This window comes from Botryllus schlosseri, chromosome 11, assembly GCF_051294905.1.
Source record: "Botryllus schlosseri isolate E-star chromosome 11, Bs_hap1, whole genome shotgun sequence".
In the NCBI taxonomy this organism is placed as follows: Eukaryota; Metazoa; Chordata; class Ascidiacea; order Stolidobranchia; family Styelidae; genus Botryllus; species Botryllus schlosseri.
The window spans coordinates 2757315-2783357 of NC_137246.1; the positions used below are offsets into that span (position 1 = coordinate 2757315).

At 39.9% G+C, this 26043-nt stretch overlaps 2 protein-coding genes across 3 annotated transcripts in view; one reads left to right on the forward strand and one right to left on the reverse strand.

Annotated features, from left to right (window-relative positions):
* Positions 1-26043, forward strand: part of LOC145449815 (uncharacterized) — a 342177-nt gene that overhangs the window by 27369 nt on the left and 288765 nt on the right. The gene's annotated exons all lie outside the window — the stretch shown is intronic.
* Positions 1-26043, reverse strand: part of LOC145449818 (RAC-alpha serine/threonine-protein kinase-like) — a 33492-nt gene that overhangs the window by 4271 nt on the left and 3178 nt on the right. The window contains exons 2-12 of the mRNA XM_080328256.1: positions 25772-25897; positions 24815-24926; positions 23273-23384; positions 23086-23217; positions 13928-13993; positions 11820-11888; positions 10359-10481; positions 9052-9180; positions 6336-6550; positions 4592-4679; positions 2923-3025 (exon numbers count right to left, since the gene is read on the reverse strand). Of these exons, the coding sequence (XP_080184382.1) occupies positions 2923-3025; positions 4592-4679; positions 6336-6550; positions 9052-9180; positions 10359-10481; positions 11820-11888; positions 13928-13993; positions 23086-23217; positions 23273-23384; positions 24815-24926; positions 25772-25897 (1275 nt within the window). The remainder of the gene's footprint in view (positions 1-2922; positions 3026-4591; positions 4680-6335; positions 6551-9051; positions 9181-10358; positions 10482-11819; positions 11889-13927; positions 13994-23085; positions 23218-23272; positions 23385-24814; positions 24927-25771; positions 25898-26043) is intronic.

The window sequence follows — 26043 nt, forward strand, 5'->3', positions numbered from 1 at the left end:
ATCAAGTAGCCAGTACAATTTGAGAAAAAAAGTCATTTTTGAACACCCCTACTGAACAACGACTTGGACTCGTGTAACAACACCATGACACGGACTTGACTCGACGGTAAATTGAAAATGACTCGACTCGAGTAAAAACTATAAAAGTGAGATTGACTTGCGACTCGGTTACAATCTGGTTCATTCGAGCGTCAATTTTCGACGACGATACAAAATTCTGCGATTGTTCAGCACAACGCCGACTTTAACGGTTATTTTGGGTTGGTTTCATTGTCCCGACCAGATTTTAATGTGTATTTTCAGAATCAGCGCCTCAGTAGCTTTAAAATGAGATCAACTATATTCAATTTCAGCGCTCGGGACGCCAGGTATAGGATGAGCAAGTATGCTGTTTTGAACTGCTCAGTAAATCTCTCTGGGCAAGCAAACAGGAGCTACGTATCTATCAGTAAGTTAGTTACCTTTACTACTTCAGAAATAATAGATAAAAATAGACCCCAATCAGACATGGGGTAATCGCGATTAGTAATCGTAATCGATTACGACGATTACAGCATTTTGAAGTAATCGTAATCGCAATCGATTACATTCGAAAAAAATCCGAAGTAATCGTAATCGTAATCGACTACTTCCCATATCTAATCGATTTGTTTGTGAAAGAACGATTACTTTTTGTTTATACAAGGACTATGACATAAACTGAATATTCGTGAACAAGAATGAGATAATATACCACGTTAGCGTTAGCACAAACGTCTGTTTTCAAACGCCACTGACTCATTATTACGTCAGAAGTATTAGCTCCGCTCGTCATTGCGTAACAAGTATCCACACATAGTAAACAGACATGCGATGGACATTGTAGTGTGATTGTAAGAACACCTCCCGTGGTGTATATCAGGTTATCAATACACTACAGAAGCCGCTACCTCGCAGCAGGATATTGATCACCACTCTGCCTGTAGTTTCAAATAGTAACTTATGTATTAATGTTTGGTTGTGCTTAGTTAAACGCAGTTTACCATTGCTGCTTGGCGAGCAGGAGGCCTACGTACGCACGTGCACCTGACGAAGATTCGGAATTTTGTACTCGTCGAATAAGACATTGCAGTTTCCACAACGAAGCATTACAAACAAACAGCTGCTGATATATCTCATAACCGAGCCAAGCTTAGCCGTTTCTCGTAACAGCAGCTCGCTGTACATGTATTAAGTTGAAGGCAGAATTTTTATGTTAACCATATCTTATTCTCATAACTACTTGAAACGGGCGTCAATCGTTATTTCACAGTTCGTTACTTAGCATTTGGACCTGCCGCCATAACCATCCGCTTATATAGCCTGACATGTTAGCGTGGGTTGTAGCTAGAATCAGCAATTCAGCCAAAACAGCAATTCCCCTGTCCAACCGTTGGTCAATTTTCAAAAGTGAATATTTCGTCAATAATATTGGTAATTGCATTATATTACTATTCATTTATAACCTCTCTTGAGCCCCGAGTGTCAGATTTACCTGTAAAGCTGGGGCACGTAATTCATATTCATAGCATCTGGTATGTTGTTATAATTACTGTATGTTGTTAATTCGCGATCTCCATTCCGTTGTATAATCACAAGATATTGTACTCGCCAAAACGTAGCAGACTAAAAGAATATCTTTTGTGAGACGCACACACAAATTGTCATGGCTTTCTTCTTTTGTGGATGCGCCGGGTGACATTTGCATTGCGGGCCCAGATTGGAAGGACAGGAGTTATTAGTCCCGCCCACTCAGCGCGGCTATATTGACAATGGACGAATACCCTAAGTTTCGGCCAAGGTATTTCTTTGGTATCACATCCCGTGGAGTTGCGTGTTGGCCGAAACTGCATATGTGTTTTGGTGTGTTGTGGGATCGTGGCGCGGTAATGACCGGCTACGAAATGCCTGGTGGGCGAGACTTACCGGGGGCCCCCTATAAGAATCTCTCCGTAACTTATGGGGGGCTTCGCCCCCCAGACCCCTCTTTCGCATCTGTTATTATTATCTATCTATCAAGGTTTGGCCAGGTGCTGGATTCGGCCATGTCCATTTTTTCATGTGTGCAAAGATACACGACATTAAAACTAAGTAATTCTACCGCATGCAGAGACGTGATGATTATCGGGATATGGTACTTTTCTAACAAATGCAAGATTTGATGATGATTGACACATCTATACGGAATCCTATTCTTGCCTTACACGGATTTCCATGTTTATTCGTTATTATCCTTGAAAAAAGCGCATAACTCAAATAGGGGAGCACTTCGGCCAGCCCCCCTGGCGACCGCCCACCTTGCCCACCCCAAAAGCCACCACTACTACAGCGACCGCGGGCGACTCATTTGGTCCGCGTTGGTGGCCCCTGTACTAGAGATATTTGAATCGCAAAGCTCGAAAAACATTTACAAGAATTAATTAAATTCTCGAAAATGCTCTATAATATATGTTGGTTTACGAAATACTTTTGAGTCCCCTTCGAGCACGCACCCAATCTATTAGGGAATTTTGGGCGCGGCATGTAAAGACCTGGCAACAATGCAAATCGTTGGATGCGATAAATCATCCACTATAAAGTTGGGCAATTGATATATTATGACGTAATAAGCAAATGACGCATGATGCAGAAAGTTGATATCTCATCAAGCCTTTTCATCGCAGTCCTTGTATTGTCTTCCCATATATCATTTAAGATTATAGTCCTAAGCTAAACAAATGTAATCGTGAGTAATCGTGATTACTTTTTCAATGTAATCGTAATCGTAATCGACTACTTCCTGATTTTGCTGTAATCGTAATCGTAATCGTAATCGCGTGATTCCGAAGTAATCGTAATCGCAATCGATTACATTCATAAAGTAATCACCCCATGTCTGACCCCAATACAGGCAGGTTTACTTACATTGATCAGGTGGCGTCAGTTCCACCGGTTGCGCTGTGAATTCTTCGTCGAAATACCTGGTGTCCGTGGCGCTTGTTACCTGAGGCTTAAACGGAGGATCGATCTGGAAACAACGAACACATTTGCGACTTCGCAAGAGCGCAGATTTCATTATCCATGATTTGCAGCTTGAACATGGAGTTGAGTCATCAAGGGCGTTTTTTTTTGACACGTCAAAATTTGTCAAAATTTTGTCAAAATTGTAGCGTTAGGTCAACATTTGTCAAAATTCTTCATAAAGTCGAGTGTTTTTTGACATCTGCCTTTCGTTTGTATCGTAGATTTCGCACTGTCGGTGAACGTATCCTTTGATATTTTACAACTTGTAGCCTACTTTATAGACCTACCGTTGTAAACGGCTAATTGTCTGCTCATTGTGAATCATAAACGGTCAAATAAAAAAAAATAGGTTGACATGGTGTTATGGTCAACATACCGCAATATCCTAACTGAAGAAAGACTTCTTGGGCATTGTATGGTTCTTATACTAAGAAGCGTATGATGAAAAATTGTGATGTAGACAACATTGTCAGAACACGGTGTGTCACCAGCAGTGCACGCACAGCTTAAGTGTTGTCAGCCAACAACTGCTGCTGAACAGCCTGGGCAAGCTTCTTAGTAAGAACATGCACTTTTTACCTAAGAATGTAGGAAAGTATATCTCTCGTTGTACTACAAAAATTCTCAATGATTTCTACCATAGTAGCCTACGTATTGTAAACACTGGAATTCTTCATAGGGCCAGATTTCGTTAAAGTATTGGCTCTTTCATGTAAAAACTTGCCTGTTTCTAAGCCCAAAACGTTATTTCAGGCCAAACTACTTCGCTTGCACAGCCAGTTCCAGCCAGAAATGAAGATAAGTAGTAAAATTTCAACATTACGCAGGAAACACCTAATCTACATACGTTAGATCAAAATTTGGTCAAAATTCAATTTGTTTAGGTCAAAAAACGTCAAAATTTTGATTTTTTAGGTCAATATTTTCCTTTTTTAATGTCAAAAAAACCCGCCCTTGGTCATAACAGAAATGTAGTGGCCAACAGCTATAGCATCAATTCCCAATCGCCATTTTGAGGTAGGCTACGGTATGTTGTATATGAATCACCAACTTCAACCACCGGTACTCGAGTATTTTAGGAAAACCGGAAATTCGATTAGAATTTAAATTAAAGAATAGAAACATTTCACAAATTAGATTTTAAAATTAGAATTATAGCCACACAACACCGTTTTTTTTTCAAATTAGACAAGAATGAGAATCGGTGAATTCACGAAAACTTAGAAATTGAATCAAGTTCACTTTATATCAAATAAAGAATGGCAAACGTCTGTACAGCAAGCTTGGCTCGTTTCACATTGTACAATTTTCCTGCAGCGTTTTCAGGAAAACTGGAAATTACCTCAGAATTAAAATTAGAGTATTGGAACATTTCACAAATTAGGTTAGAATCAGAATTCCGGCATTTAGCTCTAATTAAAATTATCTGCTTTGTAACAGCCCAAGTCTGCCCGAAATTTACGTTCACACGGTTGAACACACTTCTACAAATTCTCCGTCACACGAATATTCTGCAGCACATTATGGCAACTTACTACTAAGCAAACACCGCACACGCTGAAGCACGCACCTTTCTTTCGAGGAGCTGATGCCAATCTAAATTGGCGAAGAAATGGTGGGCCATCACCTCTTGTGCGTCGGCCGGGCTGCTGCCCAATCTAAAAAGCAGATCATAATGTTGTACGCTATTGGCGGTACAGAACCTCGATATACACTTGAATGGTGTAACCATATTGACGTATACACGAATATTTTCGGGTGATCATCAGCAACTTGCAGAGAATTGAAAAGAGTATTGTTGATATTCAATTATAAATTTGTATGCAAGCACAAAGTGTGTTGTATGCAAATCTAGCACGGGGGCCAACCTCGAATATAAGGAAACGATCATTCAAAATACGAGACGCATTCCACTTTGAGTCATTCCAAGCGCGCCGACTACATGTGGGCAGCGTATCGTTGGCTTGCGAAAACAGGATGTTTTGCTTGTAATGCGACAAGATTTGGATAGAGGTTGATTCATATATCGAATGTCTCTTCCTCTGACAAAATGCGTTCGCGGTGAACGCGGACGCGCGCGGCACAAATGGAATGCACTCACGAAGGCTTAGGCTTGCTCAGACGGAAAACACAGTTGCATTGGCGCCTGGTTCTCATTCATTGTTCAAGTTCCCAAAACTGTTCATCACCAATATAATGAGCTCGGGACACAGCAATCTGATATGTGGCAGACAACAAATAATACGCCGAAAGTGAATGTTGCAATTTACAATATTTCAACGCATCACTAACATACTATCACGATATACTAGTTTATCCAACCACCAGATAATAAAATTATGAAATCCCTGTATATTATATCAGGGGTCGGCAACCCTTTTATGCCCTATGGACTGATTTCAAAATGATTATTTTTTTCGTGACTGTTGTAAACGACACAAACGTTCAACATTGAAAATTAAATCGCAGCTCATACACGCCACTAGAGGGTGTCCTGTAAGGCAGTAACACACATGTTTCGATGAAAGAGATTCTGCTATATTTTTATTAGTGATCTTGAGTCGTGACCACCAAGCAAAATTATATGAATTATTGGATCACGAAAAGAGTTTCAAAATGAATTTGCGCGAGTTCGTGAAAATGGATTTGTGCATGACTCGAGACTAGGACGGCCAAGATAGACATTGCATTGTAACTTCGAAGAATAGTAAAGTTACCACATGATTGGTATTTCGCCTATCAGTCCTGATACTTGAAAATAGGGCCAGAAACTGTTGAAACTAAGAAAATTAGTATATTATGAACGTGAACCATTCTATATCACTCGAGCAGAGTTGGAAAAAGTAGGTTCAACCAGCTTGAACTCAAAACGGAACAGTGAACTTAATGACTTGGACTCGAGTCAAAACACTGTGACTCGGACTTGACCCTCTACAACAGTGGTTCTCAAACTGGGGGGGGGGGGCGTGAAAGCATCTGAAGGTGGGCGTCATTTCATAGTTATTGCTCTGCGTATAGTCCTAATATCATATCTGAGAATTCTCTCATCGACAGGCATAACTTTCATACCGTCAAACTATCCGTTGGGATTGCTAGCGTTCTGGCTGCATTTTGTGATATGACGATAAGGGGGACGCGATATCTTTCACTATCAGAATGGGGGGGAGGGGGTGTCTGAAAAAGTTTGAGAACTACTGCTCTATAAGCTGACTTGATCTTGACTCGGTGGTTAATTGAAAATGACTCGACTTGACTCGAGTCAAAACTATAAAATTGAGATTGACTTGTGACTTGGTTACAACCCTTCGTCGTACCTCGCAGTGGGATCTTTGCACAGCAGACCGGACAGTAGCGATCTCCCGTAGTCTGACAGCATACTGGGCAAGGTGATGTCTTCCATTAATATTCTCTCGAACAAGACCTCGTGGTCCCGCGAATAAAACGGCAAGCGTCCGCACATCATCTCGTACATAACAACGCCGAGACCCCACCAGTCCACGGACCGGCCGTAATCGTTGTCTTCAAGAACCTGCGAAAAGCAAATAAGCACGTAACATATTGAAAACGGAAAATAACTTTACACTATGATGGCTGGCTATTCGGTGAAATTGTTAGGTTGCCTAGAAAAATATGTTATACACCAAATTCGGCTCAATTCCAATGCATAAAAGGGAAGTTACGGGAGTAAAATAATTTTGGATCAGAAACAATATATTTACGGTGGTAAATTCGTAATTAACAATTATAAAATGACCACCGTAAATACCATAGTGTCCTATATGGTGTCGACACAGGCAAATCTCACGCCTCAGTGAAATTGTATCACGTCACAATTTCAATTTGGCTACAGGAAATTTGACGGTCATTTTTGACAAGCTTGCCGAGCATTAAATTTGGTAAAACGGGTATCAATCGAAAGCTGACTCTGCACTGATTACGAAAATATAAATTTTATTCCGCTCGTGTCCCTGGAACTCCCACAATCAGCCTCGAATTTTTCATTGTTATTGAGATTGGCATTGGGACGTAACAATGGTGTCTGGCTCTTTCTCTCTTGAGCTACTCTTTCGTTTCGCCAGACAGCATTGTTACGTCCTGAGCTACTCTCTCGTTGCGCCAGACAGCATTGTTGCGTCCCAATGTTAATCTCCATATCAATGAAAAATTCGAGGATGATTGTGGGAGTTCCAGGGCCACGAGCGGAATAAAATTTATATTTTCGTAATCAGTGCAGAGTCAGCTTTCGATTGATACCCGTTTTACCAAATTTAATGCTCGGCAAGCTTGTCAAAAATGACCGTCAAATTTCCTGTAGCCAAATGGAAATTGTGACGTGATACAATTTCACTGAGGCGTGAGATTTGCCTGTGTCGACACCATATAGGACACTATGGTAAATACTATTATTTCAAATCCAAAATTTTCACCGCCAATAACTGTGCTTCCATCGGCCGGAATTGAGTCAAATTGGCTATGCATTGTTTTCTTTTAGACAGCTTCACAATTCCATGTGATTGCCACAAAAATTTGAAAAATACAATCATTTTTAATGAATTTAAATAGCTTTGCTTCTTCAGGCAGGTATATAGCGAAATTTTGCGTGCAGTGTTTTCTTAGCAAACCTAACAATCTTATCTAATAGCCAGTGAAATTTGAAGAAAAAAATATTTTTAGCAACCTTACTGTACAAACAACCACGGATTTTGGGATAGAAGTCTCTCTCATTCCATACTTGATACCCCGTTGTGGTTTAGTTAGTTGGTGGCAGATTTTTAAAGGTTGTTTGTTCTAGTTCTAGTTGCCCATTTTCAAAATCCTGTGACGTGATCCGCTATTCTACCGTAAATAATAACGATGCATTACTCCCATTACACCATCACTCAATAAACCAGTCAAGATCGCTGTGAATACATCACAATGTCAACGTTACATTCTCCCAAAACAAAAATGCCAGGATGCCGGTAACAACATAAGTACCACCATTGTATTTCGTACAACGATGTGATTTTCGATACTACAAACTGCGTCATCTTTATCAAGATGCTATCCGGCACGGCTATTACGGTGGCCAATATTCAAATGTCGACGATGCAAATACCGTAATAGGTTTCCAATACTATATCTGAACCGGCGTGATTAATTGAGAAAATCCTGCGTAATCACAAGAGTTTCGTCGAAAATCTGAAGCGCATACTTCAGATGCCGCATTCCACGGAGCTGATTTCTTTCGTCAACGAAAAACAACATTGTTTCCAATAAGCGAAGCGTTGTCAAAATAGTACAAAATGCACTGGACTGGCCAGCCTACATTATAAGACAAAATCCTCAGCACCTCTGGCGTATTGTTTACCATTGAATTGGGTATTTGGTCCTATTTTCGTAAGAAAATTGAATGGACTTCCAAGGACGCCCAAATGTAGTCTCTAATCGCATCTCTGTTTAGCTCCTTATACTTTCAAGACTATTTCAAGCGAGACGTATTTTATTTATTTCCAAAAAATGACGGCAGCCATCTTATTTTTTGGACAAGTTTCGAAAATCGTGACGGTTGCAGGCTATGTAATTTCAATAGTTCAGTGAAACGATTTCAAGATCTCGTTGTAAATGATCATTCCGTACTGGCAAAAGTTGGAGGGAATCAAAGTATTCATGGGCTGAATCTATACAATAAATTCAATTTGTTTGTGCGTCCGTTTTTATAACTTTGCTTTCTTGTTGTAACTTTTGCTTGCAACTACCAAAGAAAAGTAAAATAACCTCAAACGTAACAATTCTACTTTTGTTTTACTTGCCGGCAAAAACGTCCTGATTTGGTGTTCTGAAAACATGGTAGGCCTGCATACATCACAATTCATGCCCATATTCAGTGAAACAATCAATTTCGAACCTATTAATACAATATTGATGCATCGCTTCCATAATAAAAAATAACAGTTATTACAAATCAAATGCCAAATCCAACGTACCAAATTCACCGGTAACCAGTGTATCATTAGGAATAGACTACAATTCATATCGCGTTCGACCTACCTCGGGGGCAAGATATTCCGGAGTGCCACAAAACGTCTTTGTGGTTCCGCCGTACGTGATCTCCTCTTTGCAGAGACCGAAATCTGTGATTTTGATGTGACCCTCACTGTCCAGCAGCAAGTTTTCAAGCTAAAAAACAAACGTACCGTGTCAGTTGGAAGAATATCATGGCGGTACAGAACTTCAATATACGATTGAATCATATTTTCATACTGAAATAAACCTGAATATTTTCGGCTGACACTAGACAGGACTAATCGTCAGAAACTAGTAGATAATTGCTAAGAACTTTGTATATGAACAGTCGACAGACATAGTTAGCCAGCTGACATTCGGCACAGCCAGTGTCTCGGCTTAAAAAACAAGTGCATTGAATTGAACGATACCAGAGCAAGGGTCAACCTAAATCGTCGCATAGTTCACTGATCACATCCCCGCTGTACCACACTTACACAAGCTACTGGATTTTCAAATTTCCCAACCAGAACTAGAACTAACAGCCTTTGAAAATCCAAAACTAATGAAAACACAACTAATTAACAACTGATAATAGGAATTACCGAACTGCAAATAAGCGAAGAAATCCTGTAGATATAATCGACAGTACAAAAGGACGGGGTTCGAGTTTGAAATGGGAGGGGTTTAGCCCAAAAAAAACACCCCCTGGCTACGCCACTGTTAGTAGTGATGGCCCTGAGCTAGCAATGTCTGCCAGAACATCACACAACACTGGTATCACGATTCACGCCAAACGACAACACATAAATTCTAGTTGATTTCACAACTAATTGTTTTTTAATGTGGAACTACAACTAGAACTACTCTAGAAATAGAACTACTCGCTTTTGAAAATCCGCAATTAGAACTAGAACTACTCAGAAATAACAGTAGTTGGTAGACCGTCAACTAACCAAATCGTTGGTTTGTACAAGTCTTCTCTATACATATATAACCACAGAACCGCAATGGCAGATTTATCTACTTGTCATTGACACATGATATTCGAATAACGACTTTGGGCTGAATGTTTAAAAGCAAAAATGTTCAGCCTACCGAGCCAGATACACATCAAAACTGGGGTATGCTTGCCGAAAGCATGAAATATATTAAGTCTGAAAACAAAGAACCAAGTGATTTTACCACAAGGCTGGCTTCGCTTGGAGGCAAGTTCCAATGCTAGCACACTTATCATGTGAGCCATGATAATTTGCATTTAATCCAAAATTATCGGCTATTATCTCGCAGATCGGAAGAGTAATTGCCGCACTTACGCGCACCATGTGATTAAGGGATTAGGGAAATATTACCTTTAAATCTCTATATATGACATTTTGTTTGTGGAGATAGTCGAGCGCGGACACGATTTCGGCTCCATAGAATCTAGCCCTGTCCTCCGTGAACACGCGCTCCCGAGATAAATGAAAGAATATCTGTAACAAACACAAAGTTTAACACTATGTCAATGAAATTAACTCCGAAACCGCAATATTTTCATGTACAGCCAGCGACATAACTAGGACAAGGCAAAATCGAGCACCTGAGTTTTGACTCGAGTCAAATCCGAGATCAATTTACCACCGAGTCAAGTCCGAGTCACGGTATTATGACTCGAGTCCGAGGCATTGTGGTGACTGCTCAGTTTCCAGTTGAAGTCTTGGTAAACCAACTTTTTACAACTCTGTTTGCTGATATCGAATGGTTCGCATTCATAATATACTAATTTTCCTCGCTTTTAGCAGTTTCTGGTCGCACTTTCAAGTACCAGTACCAATAGACGAAATCCCAATGGTGTGGTTACTTTACTATTCTTCGAAATTACAATGAAATGTCGGTCTTGGCCGTCTGAATCTCGAGTCATATGACTTGGTTCGAGTCATGCGCAATGAGTCGAGTCGATACACAAATTGACTCTAGTCGAGTCGTGACCTGAGTCATTACAACCCTGAGTATTAATTAGGCTTCGAGCATTCGAATATCTCTTACAGGGTTGTTGTGACTCGAGCGACGAATTTTTGATGACTCGATTTAACTCGAGTCATCTTTTCAAATTTGTAGCTTTGTAATACATGATTTCTTTGCCATGACACGGCAGCTTTTCAAGGCTATCACAGTGGAAAATAGAATCGGAAGTTTGGAGCAATAATTTTCGTTGATAAAGTACGGTAACTCTTAGTGGCGTAGAATGTATGATTTCGGTACGAAAAAAATCAATTTTGGGTACTCATCTCGAATCATACGAATTCATAGAATCATATTAATAGCCCGAGTAAACAGGTTTCATCGAAAAACGGAAAATTTTCGAGCATAAGTTTTATATCACGAGGACTCCGACTTGGGTTAATCCTTTCCTGAATGTAATCGAAGTCGCTACGATACTTAACCTCATAATAGATGTCGATGACAGGTTTAATTGCTTTCCGCATTGCTCAAATCATCCGAATTTATACAAAATCGTAGGAAGATGACATCAGATTGTTAGCAGTGTTACATTTCGGGTATCGAGACCCCACATATCGCCGGCGTCCTTCACGATTTTCCAGTAAATCCTAACCAAACCGCCGTGTAAACAGGTAAATCATTGAACAGACAATCTAAGAAGCCGTAAATAGGCCTGCTGACTCGATTCACACTACAAACAAACACGCCATGGAAAAATTCCCAAGCCAGGCCACTAAATTCCGAGTACTAGCCTTCTTTAAAAATTACAAGATTGCAAGCTGAAAATGAAGTAAAACGCATCGTAAATATGGACAGCAATAAAGTCTTACCTCTCCCCCGTTCACATATTCCATCACAAAACAGAGATAGTCTTTCGTTTGAAATGAATACTTTAGCGACTGAAAACAAATGCGAATATATTAGACGAGGATGTTCAAGGTGAACTACTACTAGTCCAAGTTCTAATTGTAGTTTTAGCTGCGGATTTTGAAAATTCAGTAGTTCTAGTTCTACTAGTTAAGTTTGAAAATTCAGCAATACTAGTTTTAGTTGATGATTTTGGAAATTCAGTAGTTCTAGTTTTAATGGCGGATTTTAAAAATCCAGCATTTTGACTAGTTTACCCGCCCAAAATTCTGAAAATCATCCATCTCAAGCTCAAGCGTGATTCCAAATACTGGTTTACGAACCAAAATATTGACAGACAGGCGAGAATGCGCCGTAAAGGTCGCCCCGGTGACATTGGTCACATTTCCCGGAATATCGCTTCCGCAAATATTTTCGCCACCGCACAACAAAGTGAAACACCTCTCGCTCTGCACCGCATTTAGAGTCGTTGTGAGGATAGTAGACAATCGAGCAAATATTTGCAGGGTGAGAATGGTTCCCGGCAAACATGATACGATATTGTTTTCGACGTAATTCGGAAACGACAATGAAGATATAACAGCAACAAAATCACCATTCTTGATCAAATAACATCATAGCATACTATTTACGTAGAAATTGGGAAGATTTTTATTATTTCCAAGTCAATTCTGCAGCCAATCCCATTTGCACAAGGATAGGTGGTGACGAATGTAAAAATAACGCGTAACGCTTCCCACGAAACCTTTGCATCGCAACATATATGGCACCAAAATTGAGAAACAGATTTTTAGTGAACATACAACGTCAGGCATGGACATTTCTATCTAGCAGCTCATCTTGACGTTATTCTGGAACAACGGTTGTGTGTAGAGCAGGAGAAAAGGAATTTTGGCAAACAATTTCTTTCCAAAATCTCAACTTAACAGCAATACGTCTTTATCGGCAGGCTATTGGCAATTTGTCAATTAAAACGAGTTTGCGCGGTAAAATATTTCGTCTTCGACTTATGAATTTTCAGCGAATCTGTCTCGTGATTTCTCTAATTAAAAAAATACAAATTAGTTTATCAACCATTTCGCAAATTTGGAGGTTTCGGGGTCCCCTGAACACAAACATTGGAGATAGATCTTATCGGCAATGTTCCCTCTAAGCCGTGCACGTGCGCAAATGCGCATCGCTGACATGGTCTCTACGCACAGAAAATCGAAGTTGTGCACAAAAAATCCGAAGTGATGACCTCTTTTTTAGTCGTTACGCACGGTAGTCCAAGGGTATGCGCAGTGAATTGGTGAGTGTGCGCAGACTCGTCAAAAATTAGAGGGAACATTGCTTATCGGTCTGGCTCAGAGAACCCTGATCAAGAGCCACTGAGGCAGCTGCATAAGAATTCGCACCGAAATGACATTGGTTTAAAGATCCTGTCGGGATTGCGATCGGATTATTGTTACATCAGATTATGACGCATAGAGGGGCATCGAGCTCAAGGCTCAAATTTGCATCTTAGATTCCCGGCAAGTTTCGTTTCCTAACCGACGTTGAAATTGATCCGACGTCAAGACCGGATGAATGCCTTTCAGGATTCTGACGCGAAGCTCGCTAACAGCGGACTTTTATTAGCAGCAGTAGAAAATATCCAATTTTTGATACATTATACAGTAGGCTTGTTCAACAGAAAAACCTTTTTTCCGGATGCCAGGAATTCATGGACTAAATTGTCGGGTTGCATAAAAACACTGCACACCAAATTCGGCTCGATTCCAACTCATAGATGTAAACACACAGGAGTTTGAAAATATAGAGTTTATTATAAAAAAAAAAATTTTCAAATTTTACTGCCAACTCCGTGAAATTGTTAAGTTGCCTAAAAGAACGTCGATCAAAATACAAAAAGAGCCTGGACTGTGGGTAATCCCAGAATTATGAATGAAGAACTCTAATAACTTCGCTTGGGGTTGGAATTGCGCCAAATTTGTTCTGCGTCGTTTTGTAGACAACTCGAGCATTTCACGGGGTCGACAAAAAAAATTTCAAATTTTGTTAAATTAATTTTTTATAATAAAATACCCACCGTTAAAAACGGATGTCTCGTCGATTGAAGCACTCTGCTTTCCGTTAACGTATGCGCGACTTCGTCCTGCAAGAAAACACCTACGTTCAAGTGGCACTCAAAATGCAGTACAACAACACAGCACGCTATTACGAACGTACTCGGTCGCTTTGCAATGCAAAACATTTCGTCTCACCACGCTACGTGAATCACTGCGCTTCCGAGGTATCAGAGAGGTATCAGAGACAATAACACAAGAGCCACTTGATGCGAATAATTCATCCCGTTTGCAAATTATCCAGTTTCGTTGAATACGGTGTTTGTACGAACTACCAATTTAGTTAGTTGATGGTCACAAACTACTATTTTTTTCAAGCAGTTCCCGTTCCCTATTTCGATCAATGAGTAGTTCTAGCTGCGCATTTGTTGATATACAATGTTCTTTTACCATTGGCGAGTGTCAGCCGAAAATATTCCGGTTCATTTCAATATGAATATACCATTCAATTGTATATTGAAGTTCTGTACCTCCAAGAGGCTTTTTAAAATTTAGTTGCCAAACAGCTATAAAAGACATGAAGTTTGGCGTGAATCGTGATACCGATTTTCTGTTGTGTGATGTTCTTGCGGCCATTGCTAGCTCAGAGTCATCACTAGATTCAGCAGGGGCTGGGGTTTGCGGAACGAAACCCTGTCCATTTCAAACTTGTACAAATGTTTGCAGTAGAAGCCTATCCGATAAATATAAATTAACGAATTGCTTTAGTTGGTTGCGTATTTTAAAAGTTGGTTAGTTCTAGTTGCGCATTTTGAAAATCCAGCAGTTGGTAGACATTTATGACGTGCGCGCATTCAAATCAGTCCGTTTGACCGCTGAATTGCCCCAGTCGATGTTATTACTGTCAAGAAACTCTACTTATGAATGGCGTGTAATGCACATGCCGGAAATGAGGTGGAACGAATCTATAAACACATTGATTTCTTGAATCACTGCCAGCGCGCGGGTCTCCCATCAATTCACAGAACGTTTCCTGGCGACCTAGCCCGAGCTTGACGAAACACACGGTCACGTGACTCGACAAGTTGGTACCTCTATGATTTTGTCACAATCAATGTCTCACATGGCCAGTCTTCTCGTGATGTTATTGGTCTTGATCAAGCATTCCACTCATAATTTATATTTCATTCACAGCTTGTGCCTAACATTCAAATCTAGCGTATTTTTTGTCAATCTATTGTAATTTAATTGGTAAATGTAGTGGTTTGTCATGCTTATTTGTGGTATGCCGAGTCTTCTCGTAATATTATTGACCTTGATCAATATTTCTCAACTTACACTAGAATAAGAATTATAGCAACAGTTGTATTCCAAATTACATAAAAATTAGAATTATGGCTACACAGTTTTTTTCCAAACCATATTAGAATTAGAATTCGCGAAATCTTGAAAACTTATTCAAGTCATGAGTATAGCAAACGTCTGTACGCGGTGTACAGTAGGGCTGTTGAAAAAAAAAATTCTTCAGATTTCACTGGCTACCGTACTTGATAAAATTGTTAGGTTGGTGAAAACAATGCTGCATACCAACTGTGGCTCAATTTCAACCAGTAGAAGCGAAGTTATTGCAGCAGAAAAATGTCCAATTCCATGATTTTATAATAAATAATTGAAGAGTAAATACTAATTTATTCTAATCCAAATTTTTCTACTGCAATAACTTCGCTTATAGTGGTTGGAGAATTGAGCCAAATTTGGTGAGCATCATCTCTACTGACAGCCTAACAAATTTATGGGGTTGACAGGGTTTTTTTGGGAGGTTGAAAAATTTTGAATTTTAATTTTTTTAGTTTAAATATTAAATTCAAAACTTTCTACTGCAAGAAAATCGCTTCTACTGGTTAGAATTGAGCCAAAGCTGGTGTGCAGCGTTGTTTTCACCAACTTAACAATTTATCACACAGCCGGTGAAATTTGAAGAAAGTTTTTTTTGAACAGCCCCACTTGTACAGTAAGCTTGGGTCAGTTTGGATTGGACTATACAGAGTACACTTGTAGAGTTCTCCCGTTGCATTTTCATGAATACCAGAAATTGGATTAGAATTGAAAACAGAGCAAAGAAACACTTCACAAATTAGAGTACTGACATTTCGCCCTAATTCGTTAAAAAGCCAGCATTATCACGTTGTCCGAGTTTGATTTAGTAGGTAAATCTAGCGCATTGCCAACATCTCCGAGTAGAAACGCTACTTCCTATTTGCGGCGGATCCACGACACGTAGGCTCGCCGACCGCACGCATCGCGTTACCATCAAAACAACAACTCGAAAGCGCGCGATTGATTGCCGACGCGCGGAGCTGCGGCGAACAATTCGCAGCCTGGAGCGTATCGGAATTTCGCAATAGCGCCGTGCCCGACCGGGAAGGGTGCGCGGCGAGTCATCGCTCAGGAATTCAGGCTAATGTTCAACCGAGTATCCGCGCGCCCAACGGTGATATCGAAACCGTAACGCGTCGCCGGCGAATAGCGAATCAAACATAGCTGGCGATACAATTGTTCATGTGCAATGTTCTTTCCAATTCTCTAATATCCGCTAAAAATACTCGGGTGTATTTCAATATGAATAGCTTACGCAATTGTATATTGAAGTTCTGTACCTCTAAGAAGCGCTCGCCGGAACTGAATTCGATCCAGTCAAATTTAAAATTCTAAGCCTACGGAATAACGAATCTCGGTTATTCGGACATCGGCGTTCGGCACGTTAGGACCAAACTACCAGAAAATTCAAGTTGTTAAATTCGACTGATTTAAGCGAGATGACAGAGATCTGGCGTAAAGACATTTGCGATTCTAGTCGGCTAATCAGTGTTACACTAATCAGACCGAACGAATCTAACTACAGTCTAATGAATGTTTCTACGCTCCCATTTTAATTCTAATTGTAATCTAATTTCTGGAAGTCATGAAAATGCTACCAGGGAACTGTGTATTGTTGTGTCATATTATGTAATTTTACGAAGTGAGCTCGTTTTTTGTAGTGTCTTCTTCGAATTCGGAATTTTGCGAATTCCGTCATTTTAATTCAAATCTAATTTGTAAAAAACGTGTTGCTATAATTGTAATTTTATTTGTAAACGCTGAATATTTTCCAGTACAGCTCTGACGCGCTGAGCTATCAGCCTGGTTTCACGAACTAACATAACGACGCCGTTTCACTCCCGATATGGACTAGAATTTCAACTTAAAACGACTCATATTCTGAAATAACCAATTTGCTTCGACGCCACACCGTTACGGAAGCTTGGACGTCGAAGTTAATGTCCGAATCGGATCGCGCTGAACGCGAATAACATCCTTCATAACACGAAGCGTTAAATTACGTCCGCCGATTACGCTGAAGAACGATTTTGCGGAGAAATCACAAATTACTGTGTCGAAAAACAAATGCATTTACGCACATTACAAACAGCCTATGATGCATACGGGCTCACAAGTAAACTAACCGAAAACGCAACATGATATAATAAAAGTAAACTAGGGCTTAGGCCTTCGAAATCACGATATCCTAGAAATGACCGCGACCCGGTTTACCGAATTGAAAACACGAAGTCTTTACGTCGATTTCCCCCATGTCGCTAAAGGTTCAAACGTAAAAGCATTAGCGCTCCGGAAAACCGGATGCAAGATTCGCCCGAACCCGACAGTGCGCCGCTTACTGTCTTCGAATCGAATTTGACGCTAAAGTTCGGGACACGACAGGCAAATATCATCCTAAAATCCGTGCTGTAACGATCATTTGAAAGCAGTGGTCGGTTTCAGCCAGATTTCGACAAAGTGATTGCCCCAGTTGATTAATTATGCTAATTATAGAGAAATGTAGAAATTATAATCTAATTTGTGAAATGCTTCCATGCTATAAAATTAATTTCACGAAATTTTATACCATCTGCGAACTGGTTACTATACGTATGACTTTATGCAACAAAACCAACTGAAAAAAACATGACCTATGTGATATAGCACACGCTGGCAAAAAATTTGAACCCGGCCGCGGTTTGGAAGCCTTTCGAAACAGATATTTGAAGATCTTCTTGGAGGTTCGGAACTTCAATATACAGTTGAATAATAATATATTCATATGGAAATAAACCCGAATATTCTCAGCTGGCATTCGTCAGCAACTAGTAGAGAATTGGAAAGAACATTGAAATTGTTCCAATTATTGTTGAAATTATTGAACATTATGCCACTGTGATTGTGGCTGCGCAGGAAGCGTTTGCAGGTACGCATAAACCAGCGTGTACTTAGATTCATCACAACACGCGCATCACGCTCGGTGAAAAGCTCACCCTTGACTCATCCGCTCGAGCTTGATGCTGAGCGTTCAAAGGCCATAAATTCTGCCATTGGCAAACATCTGATAGATAATCCCGCTTGCGCGAAAAATTATCGAGACGACAGATTTCGCGTGATCGGAAGGGGCAGGTCACATTTTTACGTGTGTGCCTTGGAGTCGACCTTTATCAGAATGCATCAGCCCAAGGCTTTGTCTACAAAAGGAGTTCGTGTACCGTCTTAAAATAGTACATGGAACGCTCTCCTATTTCAGATTTCATGCTGATTACGTCATCCTTTTGTGATAGATTGTTGATAGACAATGTTCTTTCCAATTCTCTGCTAGTAGCTGACGATTACCCCTGACGAGAGTCAGCCGAAATATTCGGGTTCATTTCAATATGAATATGCTGTTCAATTAACATTGTATATTGCATATAGTGGTGCGATTGTTTCATATGAATATATTGTTCAGGAAACCAGTTCCCACGTACCGATGCAGCACCAAATCGACAGCAATCGGGCAGACATCGATGTCGACGTTGCGTCTCAAAGTCTGCATCGACTCTTTTGAGGGCAATTCAAAACACGGTCGTACACAAAATCCCAGACGAACTTCATATCGCGGGCCCGAGTTCAAATGGATTTGACCGGGTCGCGCATTGCGTCAATGACATTATGACGACAAGGGACGACGCGCGTTCGGGTCGTCTCTTGGGCGCAGCCAAATATTTATCGCCGATCAAAAGAAGGAGATTTCTCTAGTCTCAAGGGTTAACGGGGTGCGCGCGCCCGCGGAATGTATTGGCAACGTCGCCGCAAACAACGAGTACGACCGAGCGTGAACCCGCTATTACGGGAACAAAACGGTAACGCGAAAAAATGGATGTCGCTTTCAATACAAACAGTATTGTTTATCAAAACGCGCAACTAGAGCTAGAACTAGAACTACTAAAAAAACGATAGTCAGTTGACCGCCAACTAACTAAATAGGTTAGTTAGTAGGAATCTAAATACGATATCGACTAGGAAAAAAACTCAGTTTTCCTATATTATACAACACAACGTTCTTTCGAATTATCTACTAGTTCGGGTTTATTTCACAATCAATACATTATTCTATTGAGTATTGAAGTTTTGTACCTCCAAGAAGCTGTTCCAAATTATATTAGAATTAGAATTATATAGCTACACAGCTTTTTTTCTGAACTGGATTAGAAATAGAATTACAGAATTCGTTAAAAGTAGGAAATGGAATTTCATTTCCAATTATAAAGAACAATGGCCTAATCGAGTTCAATACGTATCATTCATTGTCATAAGCAAGAGAATGGAAACATAATGTACAAGAGTTTGGCGCTGTACAGTGCTTTAGTAACATTTTCAGGATAATCAGAAATGAGATTAGATTTAAAATTGGAGCATCGAAACATTTCGCAAATTAGATTTAGCACTACATTACCGGCATTCGGCCTAACTAGTCTAATTACATAACTACAATTATCTAGTTATCGCAGAGACGCGATCAAAGCGCATTTTCCAGGATGCGCAGTTCCGCTATCAGCGATGAGACATGATTCTGACGTCATAAACGGCGCACGACCGCGTTTCAACCGCGACGAGAGTCGCCCATCGGAATGTCCGCGTGTCGAGAGCCTATTTACAAAACACCCGGCCCGCGCGATTGAACCAAATCTTTGTTTGCCTCGATAAGCGGGTCAACAGCGCCCGGCAGTTGCGCAATGTACGTGCCAGGGCAACAGCGTGAATTCAATTTTACCGTGCCACTCCAAACCTAGGTCGCGGCCAGAGTGTAAACTCGGTTAACACGAAAATTCTCTGGCTTGAAACCTCGCCGATATGAATCGAATCTCGTGTGGCATAGACGCGCGAAGCCCGCAATTTCGCATTAACTGTGGTACTGACGTGTCGTGCAGTAACCTAACATAGGTCATACTTGTACGTACAAGCTACTGGATTTTCAAAATGCGAACTAGAATTAACGACCTTTAAAAGTCCGCAACTACGCAGTCCCAAAACCTAACCCCTGGCTACGACACTGATACAGCAAGAACACAGCTCATCAGGACACCGGTATCACGAATCACACGTTTTCTAGTTTTTTTGGTCACTATCGTTTTCAATTCGCAACTAGAACTACAATAAGAAACAGTAGTTTACAAAAGTTCGACACCGGCACACGCAGAACCGATTTAATGTATAATATTTAACGCGGATCGCTATTGCGACATCGTACCCAATTGTGGTTCAATGATACATTTGCTATAGACCCGAGCTTCCCCGGGCGGTAGCTTGAGAATCACCGCTCTGTGTTGATTTTGTACGCTCGTGGTATGTTAAGTTGTGGCGTTTGCTTCCGTATGTAAAATCGATAACGCCAAGCCAGCCAAGTGACATGCTCGCGGAAGTAGATTATGACTAAAAACCAAACTTTATTCGCCACAACTACACCTTTATCGTGCGAGTTAACGCAATTGTAGCGACACGAACGGTTTGTCTTCGTCCGTCAAAACAAAGCCGCGCACTTGAGTGAACTTATTTGCGGCCGGTTAGGATTTCACGGTCTGTTAACAAAGACCACCTGATCGAATGTCGATCGGTCATAAAACTAACATGGGGATCACCAGAAGAAAACAATTCTAGCCCAAACCTGACCCCACAATAATAAATGACAATGATATTTATCTGAATCCCTTAGTGAATAACACGTTAAGACCATTCAAGTTCAAACGAGGCAGGATCGGACAAGGGGCAACTACTACCAGACAACTAGAAAATCTTCAGCTTCAACTTAGATTAGAATTATTCATTACCAAATACGACAGTTGTCGCACACTAAAAAAACAAAATCCATACACATGGAGCAGGTCAGGTAGTTACAGACCTTCGCATTGCTCAGCTGACTGTAGGAAGCGCCCACGTTTGTTAGTCATTTGATGCAAGCCATGGTAAATGTAATTGTTGAACCTCTTCCGTGACCAAGTACTAATATGTGTATTGTGTATACTCGGGACCAGCCACGATTACTAACTTTGACAAAAGATGTTGGTGTTCTAGCGCGAAAGCAGAGGTGGTCAAAGTAGTAAGTGTTGGTTCTCAAGTAGAAGTAACGACAGGGTTGTAATGACTCTAGTCATGACTCGACTCGAGTAACGATTTTTCGGTAACTCGACTTGACCATTGCGGCGATCCGCACATAAAAATATTATGTGGTCATGCTTGTTAGACACCCCTGCTCTAAACGTGCACAGTACACCACCTTTCGGAATACCTAATGACACTTTTCCATTTAGTAATGAGAACTCGCGCTTTGTTGCAAAAAATACACTTGTTAATTTATATTTTGTCGGGATATTACACGCATGACATACTGGATTTAGAACACATAGTCATCCTTGAGCAACAATATTATTACATGTGAAGAAAGTTATTTTGCATCAGATCCTATAAATATGTCAACATTGGCTGTCCCGCAAGTCACGATAGCCGGCTAATGTCAAAGCGAAAAGAAAACTACGTAATTTTCACCATACATGCGTAAATGTCTTGAAGATGAATTAGTCACCACAAATTGTGCGCCCAGTATTCAAATTCGCGACACAAGTCAGCATGTAGTAATTCAATCTCAAATGCTCACAACAACATCAAGCCACAACGCTGCTTCACACCGGAATTACTCAGCTATAATTCACAGGACATCCTATTACATAGCATGAATGTGAAAACATGTTTTGTACGTTATACTTTTCAAGGGCATTGCATGTCGTCATAGTCACAATGCGATGCAGATCAAACCATGGTCATGCCAATATCTTGATTTAGATTGTTTACTAATATACACATTATATAACACCTTAGCAAGTAAGCTATCATCACCAATTCTCTTGGCTTTAGAATTTAGATGAATGGGTCAACATTTTAATACCGGAATATTTCCTCGCATAACAGTGATTTAGTCGGTTAATTCAAACCCAAGTGATGACAAGATTATGATGCACAATAACAAAAACTATCCACCAATTTATTTGAACAGCTTCTTGGAGGTACAGAACACTTCAATAAACAGTTCAATATCTATATTGAAATAAAACTGAATATTTACAGCTGACACTCGTCAGGGGTAATCATCAGCAACTAATAGAGAATTGTAAAGAACATTGTATGTCAATTCATTTGAAGCAAACATTTTCCTGTGTACAACACAGATTCATCGACAGTAGATGAACCAATTGTCCACCAATCAGAGAATTTCAATTTTGTGGTGCAACAAAACTTGTGATATTCAGGAAACATTGAGACATGTTTTCAACATCAAGCACAGTTGGCGTCCAAGTCATTTACATAATTACATCATTGTACCACTACAGACTCACAAACAATGATGATTCAAAGTAACGTAGAATGAAAAATGGTAATCCTACAACTAAGCACTCAGATGAGTCAAAACCAGAGAATTTTTGACCTTTACTTCTGATGTATAAATCATCGTTACAGAATATAGTATGAGAGAAAATAGGAAGATACATAATTAAAACCATTCAAGACAAACTAACGAATGAATGATTCTTTCAGAGTATGAATCAAAAAGAGCTGCAAAACTGCCGAAAACAGATGAAGTAGGCCAACACATTCCGGAACTGTAATCCCTATTTGTTTTGAAGAACTGAAAACTGATTGGAAATCTAGGAAAATAAACAACATAAAAATAGCGTTCAAGCCTGCCGCTAATGAGCCACAAAAACAAAATATGTTATCGCACTCCATTGTAAGAAAACTAGCGTAAAATATGAGATTTCTGTACCTAAAGCAGGAGACCATAACGCACCTTTGCGACAATAACTTCTTTTTTTAAAATCTTCATAGCGTGCAGCTGTTCCGTCGACTTTTCCTTGACTAAAATTACTTTCCCAAAAGTCCCTTTACCCAAAACTTTTAAAAATTCAAAATCTGTCAAAGTCTGTGAAAAAAAGCCGTTTAAGCCCAGAAGACGTATCGGGATCGGTAACACTTACGACTTTATGAGTGGACGGTTTTTTTCCGTTTTCATCGCCTTGGCCACGATCGTTTGCCGTTTGCTGCTTTAATTGATCGCTGACGCTTTCTATTGCACCGATCCACAGCTCTCTAGAATGGCACAAACGCTAGTAATGAACGGAACTTGAGAAATATAAAATTCAATGATTATGCATCGAATTATAAGCCAACCAAAACTACCTGCCCGCGTAATCAGCCTTGCACAAACTGCTGCATTTTAAAAATGAGGAAACATAACTATAACTGGACCACACACTTTTTCAAAACTCGCAACCAGAACTAGAACTCACAACCTATAACAATCTGCAGCTAACTAGATTGGCAGTTTGCACATGTCCAATTGTCCATGGGTGATGTGATGTAGCTGCATCGGGGACAGAAAAGTAGAGAGAAAATAATGCAAACTTTCTATTATATGCATGGACTTCAAAATTTTGTTTCAATCTGCTTTTGCCCATGCTCACTTAGGGTTTGGATATTACATAAAACACCAAGCAGTTTTTAAGAGTATTTTGCTAACCTACAATTTTTATTTCTCTAAGACTCCCGCCAAAATAGACCAAGAAGGGCATTCATGGCACCGAAAGACAGAGCCATGCCTAAATCACGGTAGAATAGGGTCCAGTCACTGATGCCGCAAAACAATAAAAAAAGATAGAACATTTTGCCTACCATACATATTTTCTGAATTAATACAATTAAGACAGTAATAATTCATTCTGAGATTATCACATTAGTATGATAACTTGATCAGACGCTCCCATACCAATTTTTATGTGCTTGGGATGCCATTAAAATGAAATTTGCTCATCAACGACTGCGTTTTAGAGTTCGGGCCGATGAGGCCATGTAAAATGATCACAATATGAAAAGATATGAGGTACAGTATATTCCAAGTTCATCTGAAAAATGTGACTCATCAGCAGGCAGTCGAGAGAATCAATATTTCCTATCTCAAATATCGATGTACTTCACCTTTCGTGTCAACACTATTAGTTTCACATTTAATACGATACGACCAAGCTCCACGCAGCGAATAGCAGCCTTTTACGAAAAATCACATTAAGGCGAACTGAGGTCACGCGAGATGACATTTGGAAAATTCCCAAACAAGAACCTGATAACCCTGCCAATGAAGTACACAAGCACACTAATGATGCTGTTTTTTGAGCCATACTAGTTCTAGTTGCGGATTTTGAAAAATAAGTAGTTCTGGTTGTGCATTGAAAAAAAAATTGCCTAACAACAAGAAAACTTGTAATGATGTTCATGTGAAAAGTCGATAAAATAACAATCATTGCTTCGAATTGAATCTAGATAATTGTGTTTTAGTTGGTTACTTGTGGGTTTTTTAAGGTACCAAGTTCTAGTTCTAGTTGCACATTTCGAAAATCCAATGGTTTGTGCAAGTTTTTACACAAGTGAAAATTCCAAATCTATTTTAGTATCAAGTGTACGTTGGAAGGTGATTTCCAGGTCACCGGTCACCGGAACTTGCCGAGATGCAGCAAAGTACGCACCTCTCTCCGTCTGATTCAGAGTGGAATGTTCTTTCAATAACGGTCGTCCATTGCAAGCACCGAACAACAAAGACGTTTTCTCTGGGCTGTTCTTTCTTCATAAGTTGACACTCTGCACCAAACGAAAATGCAATGCTCAAGTCGTGGTTTGGATGAAAACAGGCATTGCAAAATTACAGCGTGCAGCCATAAAAATACATGCACAAAAGAGGAATACAAGCGTAAGATTTCTATTTCCACGTAGTCGTACACCCAGATAACAACACAAAATATTGTAGACAAGATATACCATAGGAAAGAGAAGTCATAAAGACACATTTCTTTTGCAAAATAACAGGGTGAATGCAGTTGCTCATGACAATGCACTACAAATTCTGTTATTCAAACACATCTGTTTCTGTGCGTGTTACATGAGCAAATGCAAAGAGGTACTGCTAAAATTACCACAGTATCGTAAGAAGGGAGTGACTTCGATCGTAAACTACAGGTTTACAACCATGAATACAATCATCAATCAATATATCCAGAAATGACCACATCAAGTCTGGAAAACTAGAGATGGTATGCATAACTTCCAAGTAAACCTTGCTACAAGCTGGCGCACAAAAACACCTATCTAGTTTGATCCTGAAGGTCACAAACTGCGATATCAGCACTTAAATATCCATAAAACCAGTAGCGTTCAGATCAAAACAGTTGTGCATTTTCAGGTATATTCAAAATTTTCAAATCTTATACATCAACTGACAATTGGACATGGACATTATACATATTACGTGTCAAGAAGGAAAGTGCTTTAGATAAGGAAGAAAGCAGACTATGAATAAACTCAAAAATGGCTAACGTATCAAATATAGATCGAAAACAAACAATGATTAATACATTTTTAACCTTATATTACTTGACAGACTATATTGAAGTGTGTGACCAGTCAGAATTTTTATAGTCTCGACTTACTGAGTACACTGAAGTTATTTAGAGGTTCCAAATGATTGTCTTCACTAGGTCGGTCTTTGTACCCCAAAAATGAACCGTCGGTTTTCAATACAAAATACCTTTTCCTCCAATTCCTTATGTATTCGCCTGAAAGGGAGAAAACGAAACTCAGTGGTCAGGAGGGAATTTCTCTGCAACATTCGTCTTCGAGTGCACACTAAATATGTTTGACTAACTAAACAAGAAATGTCGGAATTTGCTTTTCTCCAAAATGGTGAAATGTCAACAGAAAT